General features: G+C 36.1%; 1 protein-coding gene across 1 annotated transcript; it reads left to right on the forward strand.

Moving 5' to 3' along the window:
• The first annotated feature begins 571 nt into the window (after positions 1–571).
• On the forward strand, positions 572–25,297 carry LOC113493956 (protein scabrous). The gene is made up of 6 exons (XM_026872005.1): positions 572–1,215; positions 9,682–9,847; positions 10,806–10,973; positions 21,410–21,865; positions 22,143–22,343; positions 23,392–25,297. The coding sequence occupies exons 1-6, from the start codon at positions 1,049–1,051 to the stop codon at positions 24,103–24,105; spliced, it is 1,872 nt and encodes a 623-aa protein (XP_026727806.1). The 5' UTR covers positions 572–1,048; the 3' UTR covers positions 24,106–25,297.
• Positions 25,298–26,557: the final 1,260 nt, after the last annotated feature.

The raw sequence follows: 26,557 nt of genomic DNA on the forward strand, positions 1-26,557 counted from the left end.
ATATTTATATAAACATATTAAATCCTTGCTTGATTTAAACAGACCCAGGTTACCAATATGAATTTGTTACCCTTTTAAACACCGTTTATATGCGACGACGAAGAATTATTTCCAAAGATTCGAGAATGGAGATCCAAATTTTAAAACCAAGATCATCGCATTTTCCGTGAAAGTTTTTATTTCTATGTTCCGAAGCATTTACAATATAGCCAATCTTCGCAGAGATACAACACATGTTTATCAACCACCTCAAATCACTAAGAAAATAGAGTAAACTTTACTGTACGTAGATAACTAATGAAATTCTATTTAGCGGTTCAGTCGGTTACCCCACGCTCCTATTAGGGGGTGAATATATTTCCCAACACGGACATAAGCGATGGACTTGGTGCCGCGATGGGGTAATCTCCATAAAAACGTCTTAAACGCGAGGACTCCAACGCTAGACGACGGTATTAATTATGAGGTTTCTTTAAATACCATGCGGTAACCAATTTATTAAAAGAATACAAATTTTATGATATTTAATTAATAAAATTGTTTTAAATTATTCTAATTATCCGTCTAAAGCATCGGCATTGATGTAAAGGAATTACGTTATCCAGATTTCGTCTATTACACAAAGTATAATCGATGTTGTCTATAATTTTATTATTAAGAAAATGATAACAACCTGTCATCAAAATACATTTTCAAAGGTAATTTCGGAGACACATTTTGCGCTAATAATAAGTGTTCATTCTGTATAACTTAAGGAATAAGTTTTTTTAGAGGAGGCTGCCAAGGTGTTAAATGACAACTTATCAGTTGAAATGAGGTTCCAAAAAAAGGTATATCTGTTACATGTAGGTTAGATATCTGAAGAACAGGCTGCGTTCGTAGGCTCCGGGCGTCTGGACAACTGTTGAACGCATCTGCCCCTTCATGTTCCCTGATGTATAATATAGACGAGCGGGTCAACTCCGAGCCATTTCTGTCTCGAACGCCGAGCGAGTCAGTCGTTTCGCGCACAGCCGACCCCCGCAACTTACAATCGTAAACGATCATCATGTGCGCCTTCCGTGTACTGTTAGTGACGAGTTTGTTTGTCTCCATGCATGCTGCTGAATTTAAAGTCAAAGAAGAACTGCAGGCCATCGCTGAACAGGTTGCAATATTGAAGAGTCTTCATGTTGCAGAGGTGGGCCAAATACGTAAAGAACTCGACGACGTGAGGTAAGTTAAACTTAATAAAAAGATTTGTTACAGGATGGCGTTGCAGATTCCTGATAATTATTATTAATTTTATTTTATTTTTTGTGGCCCGAGAAAAATATTATGTAGTTTTAGATTGGCGAGCCTCATCTGCAGCTGAGTTTAAATACAGTTATTACCAAGTTTTTGTGCCTAAATTCGCGGTTTATTACATTTATAACTTTTCTCTAAAACTCTACACTGCTGTGCCTCTTTTATATAATTTTCTTGTGCGTTAAACTGCGATTTAATTAAATAAAAGCTCAAGCGAAATGGTAAAGCCTTCATTGTAATATAAAATTGCTATTCTGAGTATTTTAAATAATAAATAGTGCTGTTTAAATATTTAAAATCTATAATAAATTCTGATTTATCAATCCAAATGCCGAAACGTTTAAAAATTAAAAAGTCAATATACTATGTAAAAAATCGGTAGTACGGAAATTATGTGATTTCTTTTAGAAATCTCTACCAGCAGACCTACGCAGAGGTAACAGGCAAAATAATGAAATAAATACTATTTATAGTATAAAATAATGTGCTGTTCTGTATTCTAAAGAGGCGATCAAATTATTAGATATTATATTGTTTATACAGTATGTGTAATATACAAATGGGTCTCGGCAATAGATTTGAGTATCTTACAATATTCCTTTACGACTTCGGTTATCGCAGATGATTGGGTCTTCTATATTATGCATTATTTATGAGCTCTCATGCTATTCTGTTTTGGCAAGCAAACCTTTTATGACAGTATCTTGTAATAACAGCAGTAAAGGGTACATTGCTAAGCATCTGCAATTTTTTTCGCAAATTTAATTAATAAAATTGTAAGATGGAACGAACTCGCTTTGCACCTGAGAAGTCCGGAAGGGGCTTAACTTGCTGTAGTCTCATTAAACATTTATCGGAACATTTTGAATTTCCAAAACGTTTTACGTAAGCAAAACACATTTTTTTAAATTCGTATCATGAATAAACTCTTCCCAAAATCAGCGGCTGAAGGGTGCACTGAGATATGAAGTGTACCTACCAATTACGTGTCATTACAGTCTGCATGGCCTTAATTCAGTCATGGATCTTGCACACAATACCCTAATTTGTGCCCAATTTAAGGACCATGGACATATTAATCTCAATGAGACGAATTTTGCGAACGGATGGCAAACAATTCTGTGAGGCAACGCATCGTAATAATATCATTGAATGTAATTTCGGGTACACCCATTTCGTTTATAAATTCCAAGAGATCTGTTGAGGTATTTAAAGCCTATCCTTTAATAAAATTGCAATGGATTTTTTACTAAAACAGACATCGATTTGATATTAAATGCATAGGTATATCTGGTATATGTTATACTTTAGATATGTCGATATGACAAATAGTAAAAACGTGCGCGTATATGCGTATAAGCGCGGATCGCTTTAGCGCAGGTGGCCCCACGACGTTGCAAATGGACGATAAGACTACGTGACATATTCCTTTAAGACAACGCTTCACATGCTAAATACTTTCAACATAAGGTAACATTATCTTGTTACGGAAACCCTTAAATAAACAATGGAGTTAACCATTCCAACCACTGCGTCCCTATCGGTTCGGAATTTCTAATAGTGTTTTGAACCTTATGCGAAATTACGAGGAACAAAAGCAATATATCTGTTATGTATGCATTTATGTTGTCTAATTTACTCGGAGCAAAAGTTAAAGACGGACTCGTTCAGTATAAAAAATACAAGTAATTTGCGTTAACCATAAAAAAAGAAAGGACTTGCGTAAAAATAGCGCCACTCATAAACCAAGATTTACCTAAAAATCACAAGATTAAATCTTTTAATCACGTTAACAGGAAGAAAAACAGTCGATTTACTAAGGCAACAAAAGATTACATGATTGACTTTTGACAGCGAAGCAGTATTCATTATAAGTATTGCGAAAACAACAAAACATTCGCAAACTTGTTAAGAACTTGAACAAGAATCGGGTCAAGAGTCATTTTTACGTTGGAAGGAAACCCGAATTTTATGAAGTGTTTCCGAATTTTTATATCCGAATTGTCAAACAGAAATTGTTTCATTCAACATTTATACAATCAATACACGCACATACGTTTGTAATAATAGAGAAACCTGGCCTGTTCAAATACGAATTTCGGAGAATACCTCCAATTAAGGATTAATTAGTTTAAGGACACAGTCATATCATGTATCGTAAGGGTTTACATGAATGAAATTTTGAAAAGACATTTACATATGTCGGCGCACTTAATTTATTCGTCCAAAAAGTTTTATTTCAACACGACAAGCTTTATCCGGTTCGGTATAGCAAATCCATTTTCAATATTCGAAATTAGGTGTAGCTGAGACGCCGATGTGATTTAAAGGAGAATAATAGGTGCGACCTCTCCAGCCAGCGTGTCGGCAGGACCTGTAATGGCTCATTCCCGAAGCTTTGAAGTCTCGCAAGACGTGTCATAATATAAAACTTGTAAACGCAGGAGTGGTTCGAGATGGCCGGGAACAAGGGCCTCTTGTAGCGAACCAGGGCATCTGATCGACACGATTATTCCTCTTCGTCTTTCCCTAGGGGGATTTTAAAAGACATCGTCGTTTTTATTTCTTTCTCGAGACGCTACCCAGAAATTAAGGCTCGAGGGTCGCTCGAGGATGCGCACTTACCAACGAATCCTATTTCTGTTGCTATTTTAATTTTGTCATTGATTCAGATATTTTTTTCAATTAAAAGAAATTCGCGGCACTTTGACATCATTGATTTTATACAAAAAACATTTCTTGAGATTTTCATAGTATTTCTTTATTGTTCTTACGTATATTTATAAAAACGTTTTGAATATTTAAATTTTGTCGGTATGACATCAAATAGTCGGTCTCGAGCGATTTATTTCCGGTTTGATTAAGTTTGCGGGAGCTTTTATAATGCATACGAAAGCAAACCCTGAACATTTGACGACAAAAAAGAGGATGCTCGTTTACCATATAGAGCACAGGAGATCTTTTCAGAACAATTTCTCACAATCCTTGCTTTAATTCACAATGTACCCAAAAAAATTAGTGCCCGCGACTTCCGATAAAAAGTCTTCCTCATTCATTCGCTTTGCTTTTATTACTTATTTGAATTAAATTATATTTGGGTTTCTATGTTTAGTATTCTATTATTCATAAACATAGTTTTTATTGCGTCTACAAATGTAAAGAGATTGGTATACCATATGTTGGTTACGTGTAATTGGCAGTAAATTAAGCTCTATCTATGAAAAGCACCTGCGCCTAGTGAGAAGTGGTGGCTCTTGATCGCGGGGTAGGAAACGCGCTAATTTCATCCTTATTCCCGCGGTGTAAGATTTAAAGTGGCTTTATATTGAATATGCCATCTCGTGTGCCAGATGAGTGTGCATCTGGGAACAACGAAGGTACCCGTTTGCATACTTGAAATTCAACGTCGCCAGCTGTAGATATCAGTTTTGTTCATCGATTTTTATTAAGTCTCAGTTTATTTTTACATTGAGAACAGCAACAGCCTTTTAGTTATAGTCGTTGTATTAATACGCGGACATTAACTTAATAGGCAACATATTGTTATTGCAAAAAATACACTTTTGTTTAAGCGTCGTGCTGCCATACATATTTAGAATTAAGCTCATTAAAATATATGGAGCTTCTTATGTAGGTTTTAATAAATAAATATTTGAACACATTTACATTAAATTAATTTATCTGATAAGAGATATTATTTCAGGTCAATTATTATTATTATTAATAGTAAAGTTTAATTATGCAATCGGTGTTGTATCCAGTAGGGTTATGTTCCTTGATGCGTGTAAGTCGGTTATAACGACTGCAGCTTTATATAGCTCCTTACATTATTATTAATAAAGACTTAACAATTTATAAAATAACTTGTTCAGCACTCTCATTCAATTTGCAGCTGAGTTATTATGATACTTGAAAGTGAGTCTTAATGGTTGCATTTGTTTTGCATTGATAACTGTCTTTATTTGTTTTTGAACTTTTACAACTTATTTCTCGTAATAAGAACTATGTTCTATATCATCATTCAGATGTTTTGAATAGGATTCGTATGTATATATAGCAGCGTAGCAACCAACCGTGACGTAGGTATGTACATTGGAAGATAATTTGGTTTACCACAGTGTGAAAGCCCATATTGCAATTAGTGCTATACCTAAATGTTTATATCATACCAATTCAGCTTACTATTCAGGTTGGCTCCGAGAATATAATTGCTATTGAATCCAATTACTTAAACTAATTGATAGTTGTATTACAAGCGCATGATTTGTCAATAATTGTCAATTAATTAGTTCTAAGCTCAGCGTTTTGGCTTTGGTTCGGACCTGACCAATAATAATATAATGTGATTATTATAACAGATCGTGATCGGAATTGTTAAGCATAAATACAGGAGTTGAGAAGGGTAGAGGTATTTATATAGGCGTATTAAACTGGTAAAAGTCATCGGCCGTAAGATGAACAGCTGAACTCAAAGCAATGCATTCCAATCTTCGCAAAATAATTGTACAGGTTATTCTCATGGGCTCAGATATGTACATATATGAAGCTTTAGACGTAGCAATATATGCGGGGATCGCGATTCGTTGACTCTTACGAGCGATGTCTCAAATTCAGAATATTTTCATGTAAAAATAAAAGGAAATCCCGTTCTGTGCTTTCTTTTGTTACGTGTTACGAATCGTTACTAACATATCATTGAATTCTTATACCTTGACATTTCCTTAGATAGGTATTATAGAGTTCTTATAGTACCTAAAAAAGTTACGTTCTAGAGTAATTACAGTGTTGGTTGGCTAAAATTTTAATTATGAAACCTTAGCCTAGCTTAGCTTTCCTTTACGAAACTTACGTCTAAGACAACAAAGAAATTAGCTGACAAAATTACGTGACCTTACTCGGGAGAATAAATCCTCCGCAATATACATTGTCTGTGTAATTGTCACCGGTGAGAACAGTAACGGCAATGGGGGTAAACATCTGGCTGGATGTTTATTTATGTCCCGGTATATGCTAGGAGCCCACATCCGGGCGCGGGTAGCGGCGCGCGTGCGCAGCGACCACCAAATATGGCCCCAATAATAATATGAAAAATAGCTTTTTGTTGAGCTATTTTGGTGCTGTGGATATCGAGGTATTTTATTGTTACAATATTTTTAACATTGCATTTTTATATCTACTACTAATAATAAAATAGGTACCTATTAAATGTCTATGTTTAGGCAGACACTTACAATACAATAAATACTTTCCTTTCCATTTATCCCAAACTGAAAGGCATTGGTTTACATTATTTATAAGAAAAACCGTCAATAAATTACATCATCCTACTTTTACCTTTCTTCCCAATATTAAAATTTACTCGCGCCAGTCTTTCGGCTCGGCTATTCCGTCCCTCGGTTTCCTCATGTAAAGGACGAACATTATTCAACTTCTAATGTCTAACAAAAGGCAGGTGCTATTTCTAATGACGGTCATTCTGTTTCGACGGCATTTGGCCAACTGACAATAGTTTTTAGACTGCTAAAAAAAACTCTGCGGCCTATTGAAATAAGGGTGAAATTACTTAACCGCCAAAGAGGCTCAATTTAAAACCTTTTTTTTTATTCAGACGATGTTTATCAAGAGTTCGCCCGTGCTTTTGTTATAAGGGTGATATTCGATTTGATTTTTTCTAATACTTTGAGGAGCATATGGCATCTTTGCATCTGCCGGGACTATGAAAGCTGGTCGATGTTTTTTTTTAAACTTGAATGAATATTCTTGGGTCGATTGTGCGCATACTTTGCCACTTAAATACTGTTTCGGTGATTATAGAGTATTCAGTGTTATTAAGGACGTGTGCCGAAAGCGATGGTTTACAACATGCCTATTATGTTGGTATTTCCGTCCAATGCTTTAGGTGGAATTTATTGTAATGACAAAATAATGAAGTAATACTTTACTAATTATACTTTCGACTTAAACATCAGTATAAAATGGTAGATTTTAGAATTGATTTTAAAAACCCGATTTCTTAATAAATCTCTCATCCAATTGAATCGTCCATAATCTTAATTCCTCATAGAGATTATTCTTTATCCCTTCGCTTAAGATTAGCGTCTGAGGCACGTGGCGTGCACCCTTAAAACCGCACTTCGTCGTTATTATTCGCTGTTACTGAAAACCGAAGTTCAATAAAATATAATTTACATTTAAACTTCTCCGAAAAAAGCAATTTAGCGCTCTCCCCAAATTGTTAATTTTAATAATGCTTCCGAAATTCTGGTCTCCATCCTTCGCGTTTGGAGATTATTGCCGCCATAAAAATGTGCTGTATTACAATCTCTTTTAATGTCTGGAAAAGTAACAAATCGACTTCATTACATAGCAAACGTTAACAGAGTGCCTGACGAAGTTAATTGGGAATTTACTTTTTACTGCCTCTTTCATGTAGGGAACTCGTTAAATAGGCCATTCGCTACAAATATATCACGAATCGAACTATAGAATGACTGCAAGCTTTCGTACCACTGAATTGATTGAACATTGACACTATGGATACAGTAGTATCGTCTCAACTACTCTCAAGGATATGGGGATATAGAACCTTATTCATGAGGACTCACAAGCGTTCGTTATGGAAATTTATTGCAGTAGAGGGTGTGGTCCAGCTGTCGACTTCCCGGTTATCATAACAATGATTATACCGAAACGATCCTATTTAAGTATTATGTTACCTTGTTACTAGGACAGAACTGAACGGAACAGAATCATTCGAAATACGATAATTACAGGATTGAAACTAAGGGATATTATATAACACAAACTGTGCTTTGAAACCAGTCCGGCTATATTAATGTTAATGCTAAATTGAAAACCGACCAGGATATCCTTTATTATCATTATTTAAACTACAAAACATCTTTAGTTACCTATTCACTATTCAGCTTGCGATCGAGCTTGTGAAAGATCAATAGGTTTTCAAACAATAGCGAATGTAAGACATATTTGTTAATGAAATAATAGTTGTGTGGATTTAGGTATTTCATAACGTGCAAGCAAGTACTCGTAACCTCCTACTCGTACCTACATTTCATGAATTATAAAATCGGAATGAACATTACCTATACATAGTTTATCAGACGTCCAATATGATAAAAAGAGAGATATTATTTTCCGCAATATACTTTCACATAAAAAAAAACAATTGCAAACAAAAGCTCCTTCATTAACAATCGCACATGTAATCTATACTTAATATTAGCTGAAGAGTTTGTTTGTTTGAACGCGCTAATCTCAGGAAGTACTGGTCCAAATTAAAAAAATATTTTGTGGTGAATAGAACATTCATCGAGGAAGGCTTTAAGGTATAAACCATCACGCTGCGACTAATAGGAGCGAAGATACAATGGAAAATGTGAAAAAAACAGGGACCCACGGGGACGAAGTCGCGGGTAATAGCTAGTCAGGAATAAAAGCCACCTGCTTTGTGAATAATTCAATCTATTCGGAAAAGTTCATTACCGAAGTTGATAATTAAGCTCCATTTCATTGACTCACAATGATTGCCAAAGTGAGAGAGTTTCTCATTGACTTTAGTCTGGTCTATATGCTATGAGTGCAAAGTATTTTAATTATGAACTTAGATAACTCCGGACTGGACAGTGAGGTAAACACGTTTCGCTAACCAAACACGGCGATTCTACTCACTTCCGTTGGCTTTGAGCTTTTGCAAACATCATGAATCAAAATTAACTATAACATATTAAATGTACAGAGCAAGCGTTGCCCGGCGTAGAGAAATAACTACAACACCTGACAATATTATGTCCGGTATACGATACGCCAGATTAAATATCATTAGGTACTTACATTCTGGAAGTAACGTGTTATCTTTGGGAACTATACCAATATTTGGCGTTTGCTATCACAGCACGGCACCTTAAGTCCGATAAGGTTATTTTTATCGATACTCACTTAAAAAGTGTGGTTACATGCGCCTGTATTTGCATTGAAATACAAATAAAAATATATTTTGTTATAGCCGGTAAAGATATGTAGGTGTTAGTATACGAAGACATGGAAATTCGTAATCGTGTTAGCTGTCTAATGAAATATAATTAGAATTGTAACACGGCGACATGGTGCGACATGTTAATGGGGGATATTGTATAATTAGCTAATGTTATTACAAAATGGAACCGGAAGGGTCGCCATGCAGGAGACACGGCGCTGCTCGTTCGCTGTTGCATAACATTGCATCCTGCGCGTACGCGTATGAATAAGACACGCTTGAATAAACATGCGCTTGAAAAATGAACTATAATTTAACTTATAACTTATCAATACTGTCCTAATGTAATGTGATATAGAGAGTTTACTTTGCAATGTTTCTAATGAGTCATTCTTTCACAGACAAGTCGCCGCAATACACACGACGAGTAATCATGACCGCAACGAACGCACCACTCTGCAATGGGCCAAACGTTCCATGGAAGAGATTCGAGTCGAAATGAGAGAGCTCAGCGAAAGCGTCAATAACTCTGAACTTCTGCGACAATTGCATGTCATTAGGAACGAGGTACGAATTAACTTCACTAACTTTAACTTTATTTAATATGAGACACGTGTGCCAACCAAGTGCAGTTAAAAAGAACCCTGTAGGACAAGCGGAGGGATTTGCTCGCTCTCGGCGTGCTGTAATGACCAATAATGATAGAGAGACGAACTAATGAAAAGTCAGTAAAATAACGCCGCCAATGATATTATAAAAGACTTCGCCTCTCATTCAAACAATTTTGTTCATAATTCGCGCACAACGCAGACAGGTTTTCCTTAGTCCCTTTTCTTAGAGCGATAGGTATGTACTTAGTACCGATTGAATGTAAAATCTATCCAATTATCACTTAATAGATTTGTTATAGTTGCATTAGACAAAAAAGTTAGTTTTTGCCGTGATATCGTTCTATAAGTTGTAGTGTAACATAGTAGGGTACTTTAAAAGAAAACTCATTTTCTAACTGTTACGTTATTATAGTCCGGTAGCCAGGTAGCGTCGCGGAAGACGGGTAGCTGTTCAGGAAAGCTAGTTATTGTTCGCCTTCAGGGGGCTCCACCCAAGCGAATGTCTACCAAACGGATTACACGGAAAAATTGAATATCAGAAAGCGCTCGAAAACCCCTCTCGTATTCTATTAAATTCACCCTTTTATAAGGTATCTAGTCAGTTATGTATTGAAAAATAAAAATTTCATTTTCTCATGACAGACCAGCTTACTTACTGTGTATTGCGCAACAGAAAATTGAGAAAGAGGACATAAATTGTAGGGACCGGAAGACAAAGGTAATTGGACTTTTTGGAGAGAACCATTTTGGCATTAATAGAAATTTAATAGACGGGCGTCCTCCGATAGCGTACTTAAAAAAAACATCGACTCCACGTTTCGTATATTGAGGTTCTATCTCTATAACATGCCCAACGCTGCTTTTTATCATATAAGCAATTTACTGTTCCTTTATCAATCTTTCTTTTTTCACAGTTGAAACAGGCTCTAATGGAGACGTCGGACCTGGCGCAATTAGCAAGGACTCAGGAGGCAAGAATTGATAAATTGGACAACGAAGTCGGCCGTATCAAGTACGAAGAACAACAGATGAGGACAATGGTTGCCGAGCAACGCACGCATATAAGCAAGCTTGCTAAAGAGGTAAGTGTTTAGGAATTTAGGAATTTTCAGATGTTTGATTTTGAGTAACAGCTATCAACGAACGAACGCAAGTAAATTATCTTATCAGAAAGTCGTGACACAGTTAGAAAGGCGATGGAAGTTACTTATTAACCCGAGCTAAGAAACACAGCTATAATATTCTATAATGCAAATTAAGTAAAACAGACTCATAGTTAAAAAGATTATAATCATTTATCCACATAAAATAATATACACGTCATAGTTAAATAGACATTTTGTTCGAAAAAGTTGAAAAAAATCATTCAATTAATAATAAATTTCCCTGATACAATATTATAAGCATATGAAATAGCAATAATACCGTAGCTCAAGATATACATGGCCGTGTTGCTCATAAATATTTCTAATAGGTTATTCATTACGACGTATGTGTTTTAGTATTCTGAGTCACAAGACATTCTAGTTCGTTAAACAAATATCTCCTAAAACATTCCCGCCGGTTACTTTATTAAGATAACTTAATAAAGGTTCCATTATTCTCGTGTAGTCTTGATTCTACCAAAAAACAACCCTTCATTGTAAGACTAATCATCTTAAAAGGTAACAAGTTCTTGACGACCTAACATTCAAGCCTCTTTACGCAGGATATCTCGAGAGTCTTCATCTGGCTTCACCTTTATTTCAATAGAGTAATGAACTTTACTTCAAACCGAATAGAATCCTTTTAAAATATTTCATGTCGACCTTTATTCCCCACCGCTGAACTGTATTTTCTGTTATTCGACCACGTTGTTTGACGCGGATTCGGAGAGTTAATAATAGAGCGGACTTTTGAAATATGAAGTGGGAAGTAAAGAGTCCGATTACATCACTGCATTTGCGGACGCTGACGGAAATGAAATGAAAAAGTGTGCAGGAGAAATATACGAGAGGAAATTAGGTACCCGCGATCACATAAGAATGTAAACCGACGCTTCGGTTGACATTAAAATTATTGTTGAAATGAAAAAAGGCTAGCGGACATTCTCGGCAGGTTCGGTCGAAGCTATAATTAGAGGTTGGAAATTCTATCCAATCTGGGTTTGTGTTGAGCAGAATATTCCAAACCAAAGGATAAAGGGTCCTAACACCTTGTTAACGAAGACGGTATCAATTTGCGCGTAGGCGAACTTATAACGAACTAGTCCATAGCAAGGCCGGGCATTGTCTCACCTACAAGGTTTACCCTCAAAATGCTTGATGTATGGCATGCCGCAACTTCGTCGGATGATCGCATTCAAATTTACTAGACAATACAAATATTCCTCTGAGGTGTAATATCTAAATATGGAAATGTGGTTTTAGGTACTTTGACATACAACCTATGTTCTTCAAAAATAATGAACTCTAACAGATTATTTTCAAAACTGAATCTTACTTTCGCTGTTGTCTACTTGAGCGATCTTTTTAAATCATACTAGGTTTATGAGACTAGCTCTAAGTCTCGTATACACATCTCAAGCTTTATTAGGTTTCCATAACAAAAGCTTTCTTGTGCTTCTTACATTTACCAGCTCATAACTAACTTTGGGAAATGTTACAACACAAAAAGGTATTGTGCCGTAATATGGATAAATTTTACCCGGTTTAGAAGTTTCTGGGAATTGTATTAATATCCTTATTTTTGGAGTTCTGTAACAAGGAGTTGGATTTAAATTATTTAAATCTTTACCTGCTAAGCTAATTTGCAGGGGTTTTGTTAATCTTAATCACATTTTTAGGTTTTTGGTGGTCTGTTAATTGAGTCATTACTTTTCATACTTCGAATTTCTGACGTGACTATGTTAAGTACATGTAACATAAATTTTGCCGTTTCACGGTCTCGTAAAGGTAAGGAACCTTGGCCGCCAAGCTCAATGCGCACCTAACAAGATTTTCTGAAGAGAAGCGTTACTTGCGCTATTTTCCCTAAATTTATAGCTGGCCATGATGATTCACGGTCCGGTTGGCCCCGGATCAGGTCTTGACGTAATGGTACCGAGGGTAGCGAATATTGTAAAAGAACCCTTTCCTTATAGCAATTGTCGATTTTATGGCGCTTGTTCCATTTTCGTGATAATCAAAATAGTGGCAAATGAAGGCTTGGTTTTGAATGCGAAAGATTTTTCATTTCGGCTTGTGACGTCGAGCGTTGGCCTAAATTAGCGTTGCTATTCAGACATTTTTAAAAAAAGAAAGTTCGATGAAATTTTTGCGCTTAGTTTAAAAAAAGATGTTTGATGCATTAATATTGTGGGGGTTATATTGTGTGTGATTAAGAAGTAGGGTTGTTATTGGTTTGACCGCGATAATAACAGGTGCGCGGTCTGTTCACGGTCGGTGATTGTAACCGCCAACCGGTGACCGTTGCACCGTGGTTGCACCCACGACATTTTACCGGTCGATATGCTATTCAATTTAGAATATTGTTGGATCATACAAACTATTGGATGGGGGAGATGTTCCCATGCAATGCAATTATAAAGACTCGTTTGTTTTATAATTGCATACATTATATTATTTTTGTTTATTTATTATCAGACAGGATATTCTTGTTAGCAAAAGTAGGAGCTAAATAATTTTGTTCCAAGATGCCTATTGATTACCCAGAACGAGTGTACCGGACATTTTTAATTAGAAAGTAATTAGGTATTTTATTTTCTACTTCAGTATTTAAAGAACTATTGATTGAAACTGAAATTGACAACGTTCAATTTTCTTCTCAAAAAATGTAATTATATCGTATTTAATTAATGAGACACAAGTTTTGCTTAGTAAAATACCAGTTTTCAAATTATGACTGAGAGCAAAATAGTTTTGAGTTTTCGAAGTGGGTGATCTTTTGAGTCTGACCTAAATTCACGATGGCTTTGTAACCCAAATAATTAATTGTGACGAACCTCTTTTGTTTTCGAAAGGTAGGATTCCGTTGCTTGAAAAGTTCTCAAGTGGTTCTCTCGTTAAGAACGAAGTAGAATAGTTAGTAATAATCAAGTTTGTGGTAGGTTTGTCAACGTATCGCGTGTCAGTAGCTGTGATTTTCTGGCTTGTACCACTTCAGCCGTGTTCTAATTACTCGCAATTATTATAAGCATACGTGCTAGGCGGCGGCGGCGTAGCTGGCCCGCTTCCAACTTGCAGCCCTAAGATAAGTGATGAGATGGCATGAAATGGCCCATTCTTCGTGATTACTTCTTCAAAAACTTGCCTGACCTACTCAGACACAGATTTTTAGGCTACATTTTTTTTGCTCTTTTTGAAATCATTCCTGCTTTTTTAAATAAACTTTTTTTTCATACCTTTTTTTTATTGAATGAGCCGTTTGGAATTCTGGTTTCAGATCTTTCATTTTCAGTGTCTATTTGTATAACGTGTTTTGGTGACTTTACGCTAAAGAATAATTAACCTCTGAATAATTTATAAAAAGCCTATTTGTGAACGTACTTAAAACGGAATTATTCAATACTTTTTAGTGCGTAAAAACAGTTATACTCAATAGTTATTAGTGAACATTTTCATTTGAATATAAATTTAACATTTCATGTACTTTTAATCCCATAATTCGTAAACATTTTTTTTCTATTAGTTATTTAATTTAAGCGCTGTATAAATTTGTAAATTTTTCCAATTTAAATGAATAAGTGCCGGAAAGGCCGGCCTAAAGGTCTAATTTAAAGACCTTTGCCGATAGTAAATACCCAAAAACTTACGTAGTACAAATACTTAGTAATACCGAATAACTGTACCATCCAAATTATTTTATCTCTAAATGTGAATGTAGATATTACCACGCATTTTGTGCCAAAGTGAAAACTGTGAAAACTGTTCTTGTAATCTTATAAAAAGGTGAATAAAGACGATGAGTATAAGCAAAAAGTCCAAATGTGTTGCAATAGAAAAGCAGCGTACAAAACCATTACCGTAGAAAACTCTTTTGAAAGGAATTCTATTTTCAAACTATACTATCTTAATTGTAGTACATTTGAATTGAATAGATTGATTAATGAAAAACAAACGAACGACAACAAAGGCTAAAGTTATCATCGTCATATTAAAAAAAAAATAGAGTGCGGTGATTGCAAAACACAATCAATGTTTCGTACGAGCCATCGAGTGGCTTTTTGTTCGCCGTACGTCCCACGGTAATAGGCACACGACGCGACAATGGTTCAGAGCGGGTTAACGTTCCTATAGCGAACTAAAATAGATTGGAAACCTTAATTCAAGAAGGCATTTCGTGATCCACAAAAGGATACGCAGCCATTTCGTTGTTTGCGGCGAGAAGTAATCTTAACGTAATGCTCTATATTCGTCCTTTTTACTCATTATGTGAAAGAAAAGAGTTAATGTGCCCCTGAGCCTCTGTGACGCTGAATTAGGGAAGTTTTTGCGAGATAAGCTTACAGGACACGTACACTGAACAAGTCATTGTGACCATGCCATTGATATGTCTTTGTTTTTTGCAAAATGACGCGGAATATTCATCGCATTGTTCGTTTGTCATATGAACGTTAATACTCTATTCAAAGAAATAAACCACTGCACTCGACCGATTCATGATGAAACAAATGCTCGTAGCTCTCTTGTTTTTATTTAAATTTGAAACAACTGGATCTATATTTCTCTAAAAGCTTTTTACAATTTAACAATGTGCACTTGTTCATTTTGTTTTAAATGAGAGAAAATGCTTCGGAATAAAATATTCATTCTTTATAAAGTGTGCAATGCTACGTGAAACGTAATGTTAACAAGTGTTTTAGTAGTAACACAGTAAGTATATTTCCGTGCAGCCATTTAATCCAAGCCACTTAATTTGTGTAGAGCCGTGAGAAACTAACTCCGAAATGCCTGTGGGAACCGCTGGAGCACTTTGGAGGTAGCAAAAAGTGGGCAGACCTCACACAGTACTTACTACACGAAATCCGATATCTCCGGGTAATTAATTAAGCCAATGATCACTTTTTATCGGCCACCGTAGTAAGGTGCCTCCCATGACATGTGATACGTAAAGTTTGGAAAAAGTGATCGAGGTCGCAAATATTAAAATTGAATAAAAATAACTAAAGAACATTAAGTTTCTATTACGAAGCACCTTTAGCTATTAATAGATACATATGAGCAGAATAATACATTGTTTTCTAAAAACAAATTTTAATAATAGCAGCATTCAATGGATTATAAATTTACTCAGAAATATACGTTTATATTTTGAGTAGAAGACAATTCATGATTGCGAGGAATCAAGTTTCTAGACATGTAAGCTTCACAAATAATAAGAAAAGGGATTTGAGTTATTCTTTTCCTGCGTCATTCCGAAAGTATTACTTTAAGAAAAAAATTGTCTCGCTGCCGCTTATTTTTGGTTTCTCCGTTTCATACACAATCACAGAAAATCTAAGAAAATTTTGGAGTTTTTTAAACGTCAAATATTTACCCAGTTATATATTTTCGCTCGGTATAAAGTTGGTCGTTACTTTCGTATTTCTTCTGGGTTTGGCAAGATAGCTTAAAAGAGCCCTGAAAATGTATTGGTTATTAAAATAAGTTCATCTTTGGCAAGCTTCTTCTTTTTATACCTCGTAATGACACCGTCCGGTCTAAAAGTATCGTGAATAGATAACTAATACCGAAGAGCTTTCAGCTTTGCTCTAAGTTAACGTTTGAACGTTAATGAGAAAACTTCCAAACAGGTCTTGCTTCCGTATCATTTAAGGACGGCCGATCGACGTCATTGCTTTTGATTTTTTTTTCTCTTACATCACATGCCAGCCTGTGTACCGCACAATGAGAGCGGATGTAGTCGCGACGAGTCAAAAACTATTCTTTGTGAGTTTGCATTGCGACGCAGTGGGAATCTGTTGCAAAATGTAATTTGTTTGCGACCGAATAATTTGGTTTATTCATACACTACAATCACGCTTATGCACTGGAATAACGTGCATGCGGTGATTTATTGGTAGGATAAATAAAATATTTTGTCATATAACTACGCCGTCTAAAAGTCGGTTGACCGAATACAATGGTTGGTTTTTGTATTTTGGTGAACGGTCAGCCAATCAGCGCGGAAGAGACCCGTCAATTGCCGAGGGCATCGGATGTAACGTGGATGCAAATACACAGCGCCACTCGGGGCTCCTTGCATGCAACCGATTAATGATTGACGGCCTAAAATTTGGGCCACATCCATCACGATCAATTTGCCGTTATGCAGCCCAAAGAAATACATTGAAACACTACTTTTAATAAAACAGTTTGGCCTTTAACTGACCACTGGAAATTAATTCGTGCCAACTGATGTTAAAATATGCAAAATAATCTTGAACTCTTCGGTATCAATAGAATGATAGTCGTATTTAAAGCATGTAAATGAAAAAAAGAACATGCACGTAAATATTCATTATTCATGTTATATTTATAGTATCGAATAACTCTGACTACTCCCTTTATATTAAGAAATCAAATTTAATTTAATTTTCGCATACAATTCATATTACCAGATTAAACCAACTTCATAAACTTTGGAGCTGAGCTGAATATCTAAGTCATTTGAAGTTAATAGCATTACTGTCAACTATTTAGCATTGAATGAACCATTTCATCGACAGTCAGCCAAGGGCTAATTGTAAGGACGATGTTGCAAATGCAAATGGTTTGTGGATTGGTTAGGGCATTTAAATACATTTTAGATTACACGGTTATTACAAACATTTAATTAAACACTCACTTTTGTAACCAGACTGTGTTATTGAATAACAACAGCATGTACAGAACATAGGTAATGAGACCGCATTTGGCGGAATTCTGCCAAATCAAATAAAAGACTATTACACAGCTCCCCTTGCCGAGCGCGAATTTAACAAACAGCCGACGTGTATTTTCCCTCTATACCATTGTAAATACAAAAAATCTGTCTGTATTGTTATGAAAAATAAATATCTTTGTCTATGAGAAGTATACGAGCCCTAGTGGAATACGATACGTCGCCAAGAATTGTACATAAAGAATTCATTCGTATTTTATTTGTTCCCTCAGACAAATGGGTTTTTGATCTGTGTCCAATACAAAATGTTTCGAGAAATTCTAACAACTAAATTGTTTTGAAACCGCTCTCGCCGCTTTCAAATGTTTTAGTTTAATTCGAATGAATGGCTTAAATATGTTCAGGAGCTTGCAACTTTACCAACTCGACTTTAACTAGTCGCTTGTTACTCAACTTTGAATATATCAGTGGCTGTAATATCAAACAGTGAAACATTAATTTCCTGAGATTGAGGTACTTGTCGGCACAGGTAATCCCTGTGTCTGCGCTCACAGATCTTTCAGAGAGGCGTATCTAAAATGAACGTGCAAGTAATCCAAATCACTTTGCTAATGGATGTTACGTAGGTTATGTTGAGTTATTTTCTAGCGAGAATTTTGCAGAAAATAATCTGAATTATTATTGTAAAAAGTATGTCATTTTCTTTAGCAATGATTAATTTTTAAGCATCTTATGTAGAGTTTTTATATTATGATCACCTTCGAACTTCAAAAGTCGACAGCATGTCCTGTATTTAAAATACAAATATGCATCGCGTGGTGTGCCAGAGCCGCTGGGCGCTCACCAGGTGCACGCTCAAGTGAGGCTGGCCATTACGCCGCTATTCGATCACTAAAACGGCCGGCATTAATGTATGCGCGAAGTTTACATCAACAACAGCGGGCAACATTGTTCTAGTGACACGCACCTTTCAAATTACACTGAATGGAATACTGTTTTGCAACAGCCGATTCATTACTTTAGTTTTGAACCAAGGAGGACATCATGTAATTCTTTATTTGAAATACTATTAAGATGTCTCGTAGGAAAAACCCTGTATAATACCGTAATCGAAAATTAGTAAGGTTCATAATTTCTTACGGGTAATGAAAAAGTCATAGCCTGTTATGTAACGAGTGTCCCGTCGTAATTCCAGCTTGTGACGTCAACTAAGAATGAGACCATACCTTATTGCAATAATAAAACTTTGGTAATCCCTTAGAGAATCAACCGTCTAAAAATTCTCAACGAAATTAACAAGCGAGAGCGGTGAAATAGTACCTGATTAAACAATCCGCGCGAACAATATCTCCGCAATGGACAAGCGCACAGGGTTCGAGACAACCTCCTGGGTCAAACCAGTTCTGGCGGACTACGTTAATTACGCTCGGCGGCGATTTTGAGCAGATGGCAGCGGCTACTCAATTTATATTGCATTACTCATCGCAACAATAAAGAGTTTATTGTTTTCACTTTGCCCTAATGTCAAAGGCAAAGATTGCATAAAAATAGTACTTAATAAACTCCGCTAGGTAATTAAAAGCATTCAGGCAACGTGTAAAGCTTATTTTCTTAAATGCACGAAAATAATATTCCGCGAAATTTAGAGATTAAATTAAAGCTCTCATATATAATGGCCCGTGTGAATTGTAGAGAGCTGAGCCGACTTATGTTTTGAATGAGGTTCCACCTAAATCTGGGATTTACACCCCGTATAGTAGAAACCACGAACATTTTCTCATGACCTTATTCTTTCGCACGATGGTAAACATTTGTGAATGCAAAAGCTAAAGGGGCACTGGAGTAGTATACGCCGTATACGGCCTACGCCAAGTTTGAATATTCCCGTGAAGTTTTGCATGCGAAATCTTTCGTTACCTACGTCGTCTAATAGTAGGTACGTACGCGTGAAATCGTAGAAACTACAATGTAGGCTTTACGATCTGAACTTTAAGGGTCACAAGGAAAATCACTGAAGCAAAAACTTGGTCGAACGGTATGAATATTCTGGGCGTCGCGTCGCTATGTTGTCGCAACGCAACCCGTTATAATCTTCATTAGCATTCTGTCTCTCCCTTTTTCTCTCCCATTCCATCCTTTACAATTTTACCTGTTCTCACTGAATTTTTCATTCATGTTTTTGTAGAGGCGTAAAGTGGATTACAAGACAAAATATTGTAATACAAATATTTTGTGTAGCATAAAGTAAAACATTTAGGTACGCTAATTCAATATGAAGCCTCAATTACAAATTCCGAAAGTTTTACCTAGATTTACAATGTTCTTGACCTTCAGCGGGAGTTCAGTGTTATTAAAAGCAAATAAGGTTATAAGTACGTAGAATAGATTTTGGCATGTTTCATGGACGTGAATGATGGAGGGAAGGGGATTTTAGGATCAAAAAGCTTACCGGCGTAGAGCCTAATAATCGGCCGTGAATAGTGCAGCATAGAAATCTGATGGGGCCTTTTATCCTACCATAAACACCGCCTAGCCGCCAAGTCTTTGTGAGGCACATCCTGCGTCGCCGCGGTGTACACGACTATCGCACGGACTTTTGCAGCTATAAAATATAAACGCCAAACGATGCTGGCATGTCGCTGCTGCGAGTGCAATCTGCGACTGTATTGTTACAAGTGTCTCATTTTATCATAGCATTGTATCCGTAGTTCTCAAAACTTTCCTTTCCCCGCTGTACTGTGGAAAATTGTATTGTTCAATATCGATATATTTAAAGCTCAATACTGCTACGTTCAGGCACTTTGTTGTCATACTCACTTGATTAAACACCGTGCCGTCGTTAGCGTTCACAACGTCGTTGAATTAAATAAAGCTTAATTTCCTTACCGCCATCGCCATCTCGGTGCAATCTAATAATTAATAAAAAGCTTTCAGTAATGTTCAGGAAATTCTTCTTACATTAATTAAAGCGAGTATAAACATAAAATAATAATGATTTGACTTTATATCAAGGCAACTGTTTGTTATGTTTAAGATGTATGTAAGACATAACTTTCGCGTATCTTAAATGAGAACAATAGTTTTATTAAAATACATACAATTGAACGTGCAAAAAATTACTAGATAAATATTTATTTTGGCAATTCCTGAGAGCGTGTTAATGTAATTTTTACAACGCTTTCTAAGTCATAATTTGGACCTAAACAACTTTAAGCACAAATTCCAGTACAATTATAGTAGGCAGGTACCATCTTGCTTTAGATACTTTAATATTAACTCGTGCTACATATTTTTATCGACGTTTAATACCTTCTACATGGATAGGCTTACCGCCTCCCTTGAATTTAAGCGATAATGGATCAAAATGCATGCGGCTTAATTATAGGATGGAGTGTGCTGTGTGGATTATCCTCAAGCTTTTTAAATCCGTACGTTAATGGTAATTAAATATTTACGGATCTCATTGTGTATTGATAGTGTTGTCAGGAATTATTCGTAGGCGCTCGGTTTACTTATTATTTCTTTGTTTGATATACTGATTAAAAATTAAAAGTATAAAACCGCTGTTTCAAAACATAAAAACTCTAACTTTAAGAGGGATTGTAGTAATTATAATTGTTTTCTGAAACTGTTGGCAAATAAATATCTTAATTAACAGTAAAATTTTGTCAATCAGGTAAAGGCTAAACAGTTTGAAGAAATGAACTCTGGAAACGATGTGCTGGAACCGCATGAGAACAGGGTTGGTGAGCTGAAGCCGGTGTACAACCACAAGTACCGCCATAACAAAATGATCCACGCTCAGATCTCGCGCCTGGCTCGCAGTCAGGACCAGCTCGATGAGTACCAACAGAGCCTGCAGACCCAGCTCCTCGACGTCCAGCGCCGCCTCGACCGCTTCGAAGAACCCAACTGGAATCTCCTCTCAGCCAAAGTCGAGTTCCTCGAACTGGAGAACAAGGTCATCAACAACCAACTGAAAAACACCACCCAAAAGATCTCTGACTTCGACAAAGTCCATGCTTCCATCCTAGAACTGCGTGAAGACGTCGAGAGCATTGAGAACAAGGCTGATAAGACTATCCCTGAATTCCGCAAGGAGATATCGAAGTTGGATGTGAATTACGCTCAGGTTGGTGTCTATACCTACAAATTTACCGGTTATCCCTAATTGCAATCATTACAATGATCAATCTTTCATACCGATATAGTGAGACATTTTAGACTTGATCGTGTTTCAAATCTAAGAAGCTGCCGTACCGCCTTTCCACCGCAACGTCATTTCTCGTAAAGTGTCTAGTTACCGGCAAAATGAACCTGGCATTTCTATTAAAGGGATTGCGGGGCTTTCGGATGAAAAAATAAAATAAAGGGATCTCTTTAATAAAATGTTTTGTTTGTTTCTATAGTTGAATGCTCAGTCCTCGTACCTGAAGGAAGACCAGGAAAACTTGCGTCAGTCGGTGAAGGCTATCGCCGTCAGTGTGAGCAACGCTATTGACCGCGCTGAGATGGACCGCCTTTCGATGAAGAAGATCAACGATTCGATTGATGAACTTGAAACTCGATCCCGTCAGCACTTCTACAGGCTGAACGACCATATCCTAAAAGTAAGTCCAATATCCAAAAAGCTATGATTGTGAATTTCAGGAAAATACATCAACATCTAATTATTTATGACTGTTAAATTCTGTATTAAAAATGAAATGCATAGAATATGAAAGTTCAGATCAAAATCAGCTTTCATAACGTAATCTAAATCTGAAATGAGTTCTTAAAACTAAGAAATTCCCTTGTTACGGCACTTGACTAAGTAAGGGCCTCTTGAGACGGTATCACTTCAGGCTAGCCGTTTGGAGACTATCGGCTTTGCGGTACCATATCACTTTACATTTCAGCGAATGCTTTGCTTATATAAAAGCTTTTATTTAGGTAGCCACACACAATTTACATTTATTTGCCTCTCCAAATCTTTGGACTCAGCCACATTTTAGGTAAAGATGTGGAAAGTTTCGCGTTTGTTTGACTTCTACGGTTCAATACATGACGTCCTTGAATTTGACCAGAATGTTTTTGGTAGCATCATGTGTCTAGCTTTATGATACGTAATAATCTTACCTCATTATGAAACTATTACGTGCATGCTAAGTTTCGTGCAAAATGCACATAACAGACGGCCATTACAGACGTATAAGGTAATCGATGCCGCACACGAATCCTTTTCAACACAGTATTGTAGTCATTTGCAAAACAAACGCTTCTTTTGTTTTTACTTTTTAGTTTCGAACTTAGCTATTTACTTCCAGCAGGTCGATTTGACAAACCGAGAAATTTTAGATTGTTTTGTTGTTTGACTAAGCTTTAAGTTTTAAGCCTGCAGGTAATGACAGCTTTAAAGCAAACTACAAATAATGCTGTTCTTTACACTACTCGGTTCACAAACTTTCTTCAAGAATTATCAAAGACGCTTCCAGCGATCTTAATTAAAATGTTCGTTCATTAGAATTTCGCTTTCAGAACATTAATGGTACTAATTAAGCGGCTAATGTTTTGAATAAAAGGACAGCTCATCGAAATTATTATTTGAAGTATTTGTTACGAGAATTAAGAAGTTCATACAGGTATTCAATGTCTAAAAATAATTTTCTTTGTTAACAGAGTGAAGCCAACGGGGACTACAACCAGACCGAGACCATCCCTCTTCCTGAGCTGATGGGAGAAGTGAAGGAATTGCAGCCGGTACAACGTGAGTACGAGGACCTTGTCAACCAGCTTCCACGAGACTGCTCCAGCATTTCAGGACCCGCTGGCGTGTATTTGATCCATCCCGGCCAGGCACCCTTCGACACCTGGTGCACCAACGGCAGCACTCTAGTGCAGCGTCGCTACAATGGAAGCATCGAATTCAACAGGAAGTTTGCAGAATACGTCCACGGTTTCGGTGATCCTTCCTCTGAATACTGGCTCGGATTGGAATCCATGCACCTGCTGACCGCTGACAACTGCTCCTCCATGCGCATCGACATGACTGACATCTACGGCGGCTTCTGGTATGCTCAGTACGAACACTTCCACGTGGGCAGCGCCGACACTGGCTACGTATTGGAGGTCAGCGGTTTCAAGGGTAACGCTAGCGATGCATTTGAGTACCAGAACCACATGGAGTTCTCGGCTATTGACCGCGATAGGGACATCTCTAACACCCACTGCGCCGGTAACTACGAAGGAGGCTGGTGGTTCTCTCACTGCCAGCACGTCAACATCAACGGCAAGTACACCCTCGGGCTGACCTGGTTCGACGCCGCCCGCAACGAGTGGATCGCCGTCGCCACCAGTGAGATGCGCATGTACCGCAGACCCGGCTGCTCTTAAATAAGCACTGCTTATCCGGAGCTTTTAATCATATTATTCTAATTAGTAAATTTCACGATACGTAATATAAATGTTATTTCACTTTTCAATCATACCAAAGATATCAATATAAGCAAGGGTACTTTATTTGATTAGATTGAATAGACGGATTTAAAACTAGGAAGTTTTATAGACAGTATTACATATCTACACCAATATACTTATTATATAGCTATGTATAACTTCAATGTAGATTCCATCTTAAGAGTAACATTCCATGTAATATTAAGTTGGTTAATTTAAATTTATGTCAGGCTTCGTATTTTGTATTATTTAAAATTTTCGATTAGGTTATTTTTTCTTTGTATTATTTTTCGCGAGAGAAGAAAGCGATGAACATTTGAGTTTATCTTAAACCTATGAGCAGCCCGAGAAGTGTACTTATGTCAACGGTACCTACCGTTTTATATTAAAGAAGTTTTGAGCGAGTGTGCCACTCGTACTAGAGAAATCTTCACTAACCCGGGTTTTGCGCTGCGCTCGTGCACTGTCTCCTTTTTTGTTTATATACCTACGTTACATTCTCTTATAAGTTGTTCTTTATTAAATGTAGTATCACTTTGTAAATAATATTTTGTAAAAGGCTAAGATGCCATATAATTTCGCATGCCAGTGTTAGTCAAGTGAATGTGAATGATTTTAATTATTTAAGCGATTACATTTTAAGTATCTTTCTTTGAAAGCATTAAATGCTTTCGAAAGACTTCTTCGATATTATTAAACGATGGCAGGCGAATAACTTTGATTAGCGAGACGATTGTTTATTTGCCTTATTATAAGTTGTATTAAATTAAATTTTTATATTAATTTATTTCATCATGATTTGACATTGTAATTATAGTAATTTTTCAAAGAAATGAAGAGTTTAAGACTGTCTGCAGAAAGTTCATTTTTGGCTTTCAATACGTAACATTAAAACTTACGAGAAACTAATTTAATTTATTTATATTTGATTGGCACAAATGGAAACTCAATACTGTTTATCAATAATAATCTTAATAATTAGAATAAAATTGCATGTAACCGTATAGAAAATGTATACTCACCATTATTCAAATTAATCTGTTTAAAATTAATAGTACTAGTTACACATATATACGATGTATGTTCTACCAATCAAACTTAAACCAAATAAAGTAAAAAATATAAAAAAGATGTTTTATTCAACTCTTCCTAACCAAATACTTACCTATTACACACAAATGTGGAGAAAGGAAATTACTTATTTTTACATCAATAGCGTAACAGCACTTCTAATTATTACATCCTATGAATGATCTCTCCTTCATTAAAAGAAAGCAAAACAAAACACATAAAAAAACAATTAAAAACAAAAAAAGAATCATTAAAATCCATTCATAATTGGCGGAGAAATCGAGTAACATACATACAAAAAAAAAACATACGGGTCGAATTGAGAACCTTCTCCTTTTTGAAGTCGGTTAAAAAGAAAACTTGCTACCACCAGAATACTTTTTTGCTGCAAAAATGGCAGAGTTGAACTTGTAGCAACTTACCCTCACTTTATTAGGCCCAACTCACAAAATATTTTCTTTGATTTCCATTTACTTCTTTCTTTCACTATAAGATTGGTCATTTCGCCATTTTTTAAATGGTCTTTATGGTGGTAATGTTAAAAACTGTATGTGGTGTCATAGTTCTCGAACGAAAAAAACATTTTATTTGTAGGATGAATTAGTGTTTTTGGTAAGTATAATAAAAAACCGTCCAAAATAGTCCGTAAAAAAACTCCATCGCAGTATGTTTTCTCTCATAAATACCTGAAAGGGCTTGAGAGCTCAAATTTACTTGTGCGATGTGCAACATTCGAAAAAAAATGCAAAGTCGAAAGAATTGACTCGGCTACGACGTAAATATTGTATTGGATTAGCGCTTATTCTAGTAAAGTAGCTAAACTTTAGACACAAGGTTTTAAGAAACGCTAAGCGTCATAATGTTAATTATATAATTAGATATAAAATATCTTTTTATTATCCATGCGATTTCTGGATGTATTCACGTTGAGATTTTTCATAGATCATATTCTCATTTATTGCTTTTAGTGATGAAAATTTGTTATTATACTAAGTAGATTTTGTAAAATAAGGTTGTACGCTACTACGATATTTATAAATTACTTATTTGAATCCTATTTTTAGAATCAAAAACGAACCATACGTAGGTGTCCCACTGATTAAAATGAGGTATAAAAATAACACAACATTTTTTAATCTATACTCTATATACTAATTTATAAAGCTGAAGAGTTTGTTTGTTTGTTTGAACGCGCTAATCTCCGAAACTACGGGATCAAAATGAAAAATTCTTTTTCTGTTCAATAGACCATTCGTCGACGAAGGTTTTAGGCTATAAAACATTACGCTGCAACTAATAGGAGCGAAGATACAATGAA

The sequence above is a fragment of the Trichoplusia ni genome, chromosome 5 (assembly GCF_003590095.1).
Source record: "Trichoplusia ni isolate ovarian cell line Hi5 chromosome 5, tn1, whole genome shotgun sequence".
NCBI classification, from domain to species: domain Eukaryota; kingdom Metazoa; phylum Arthropoda; class Insecta; order Lepidoptera; family Noctuidae; genus Trichoplusia; species Trichoplusia ni.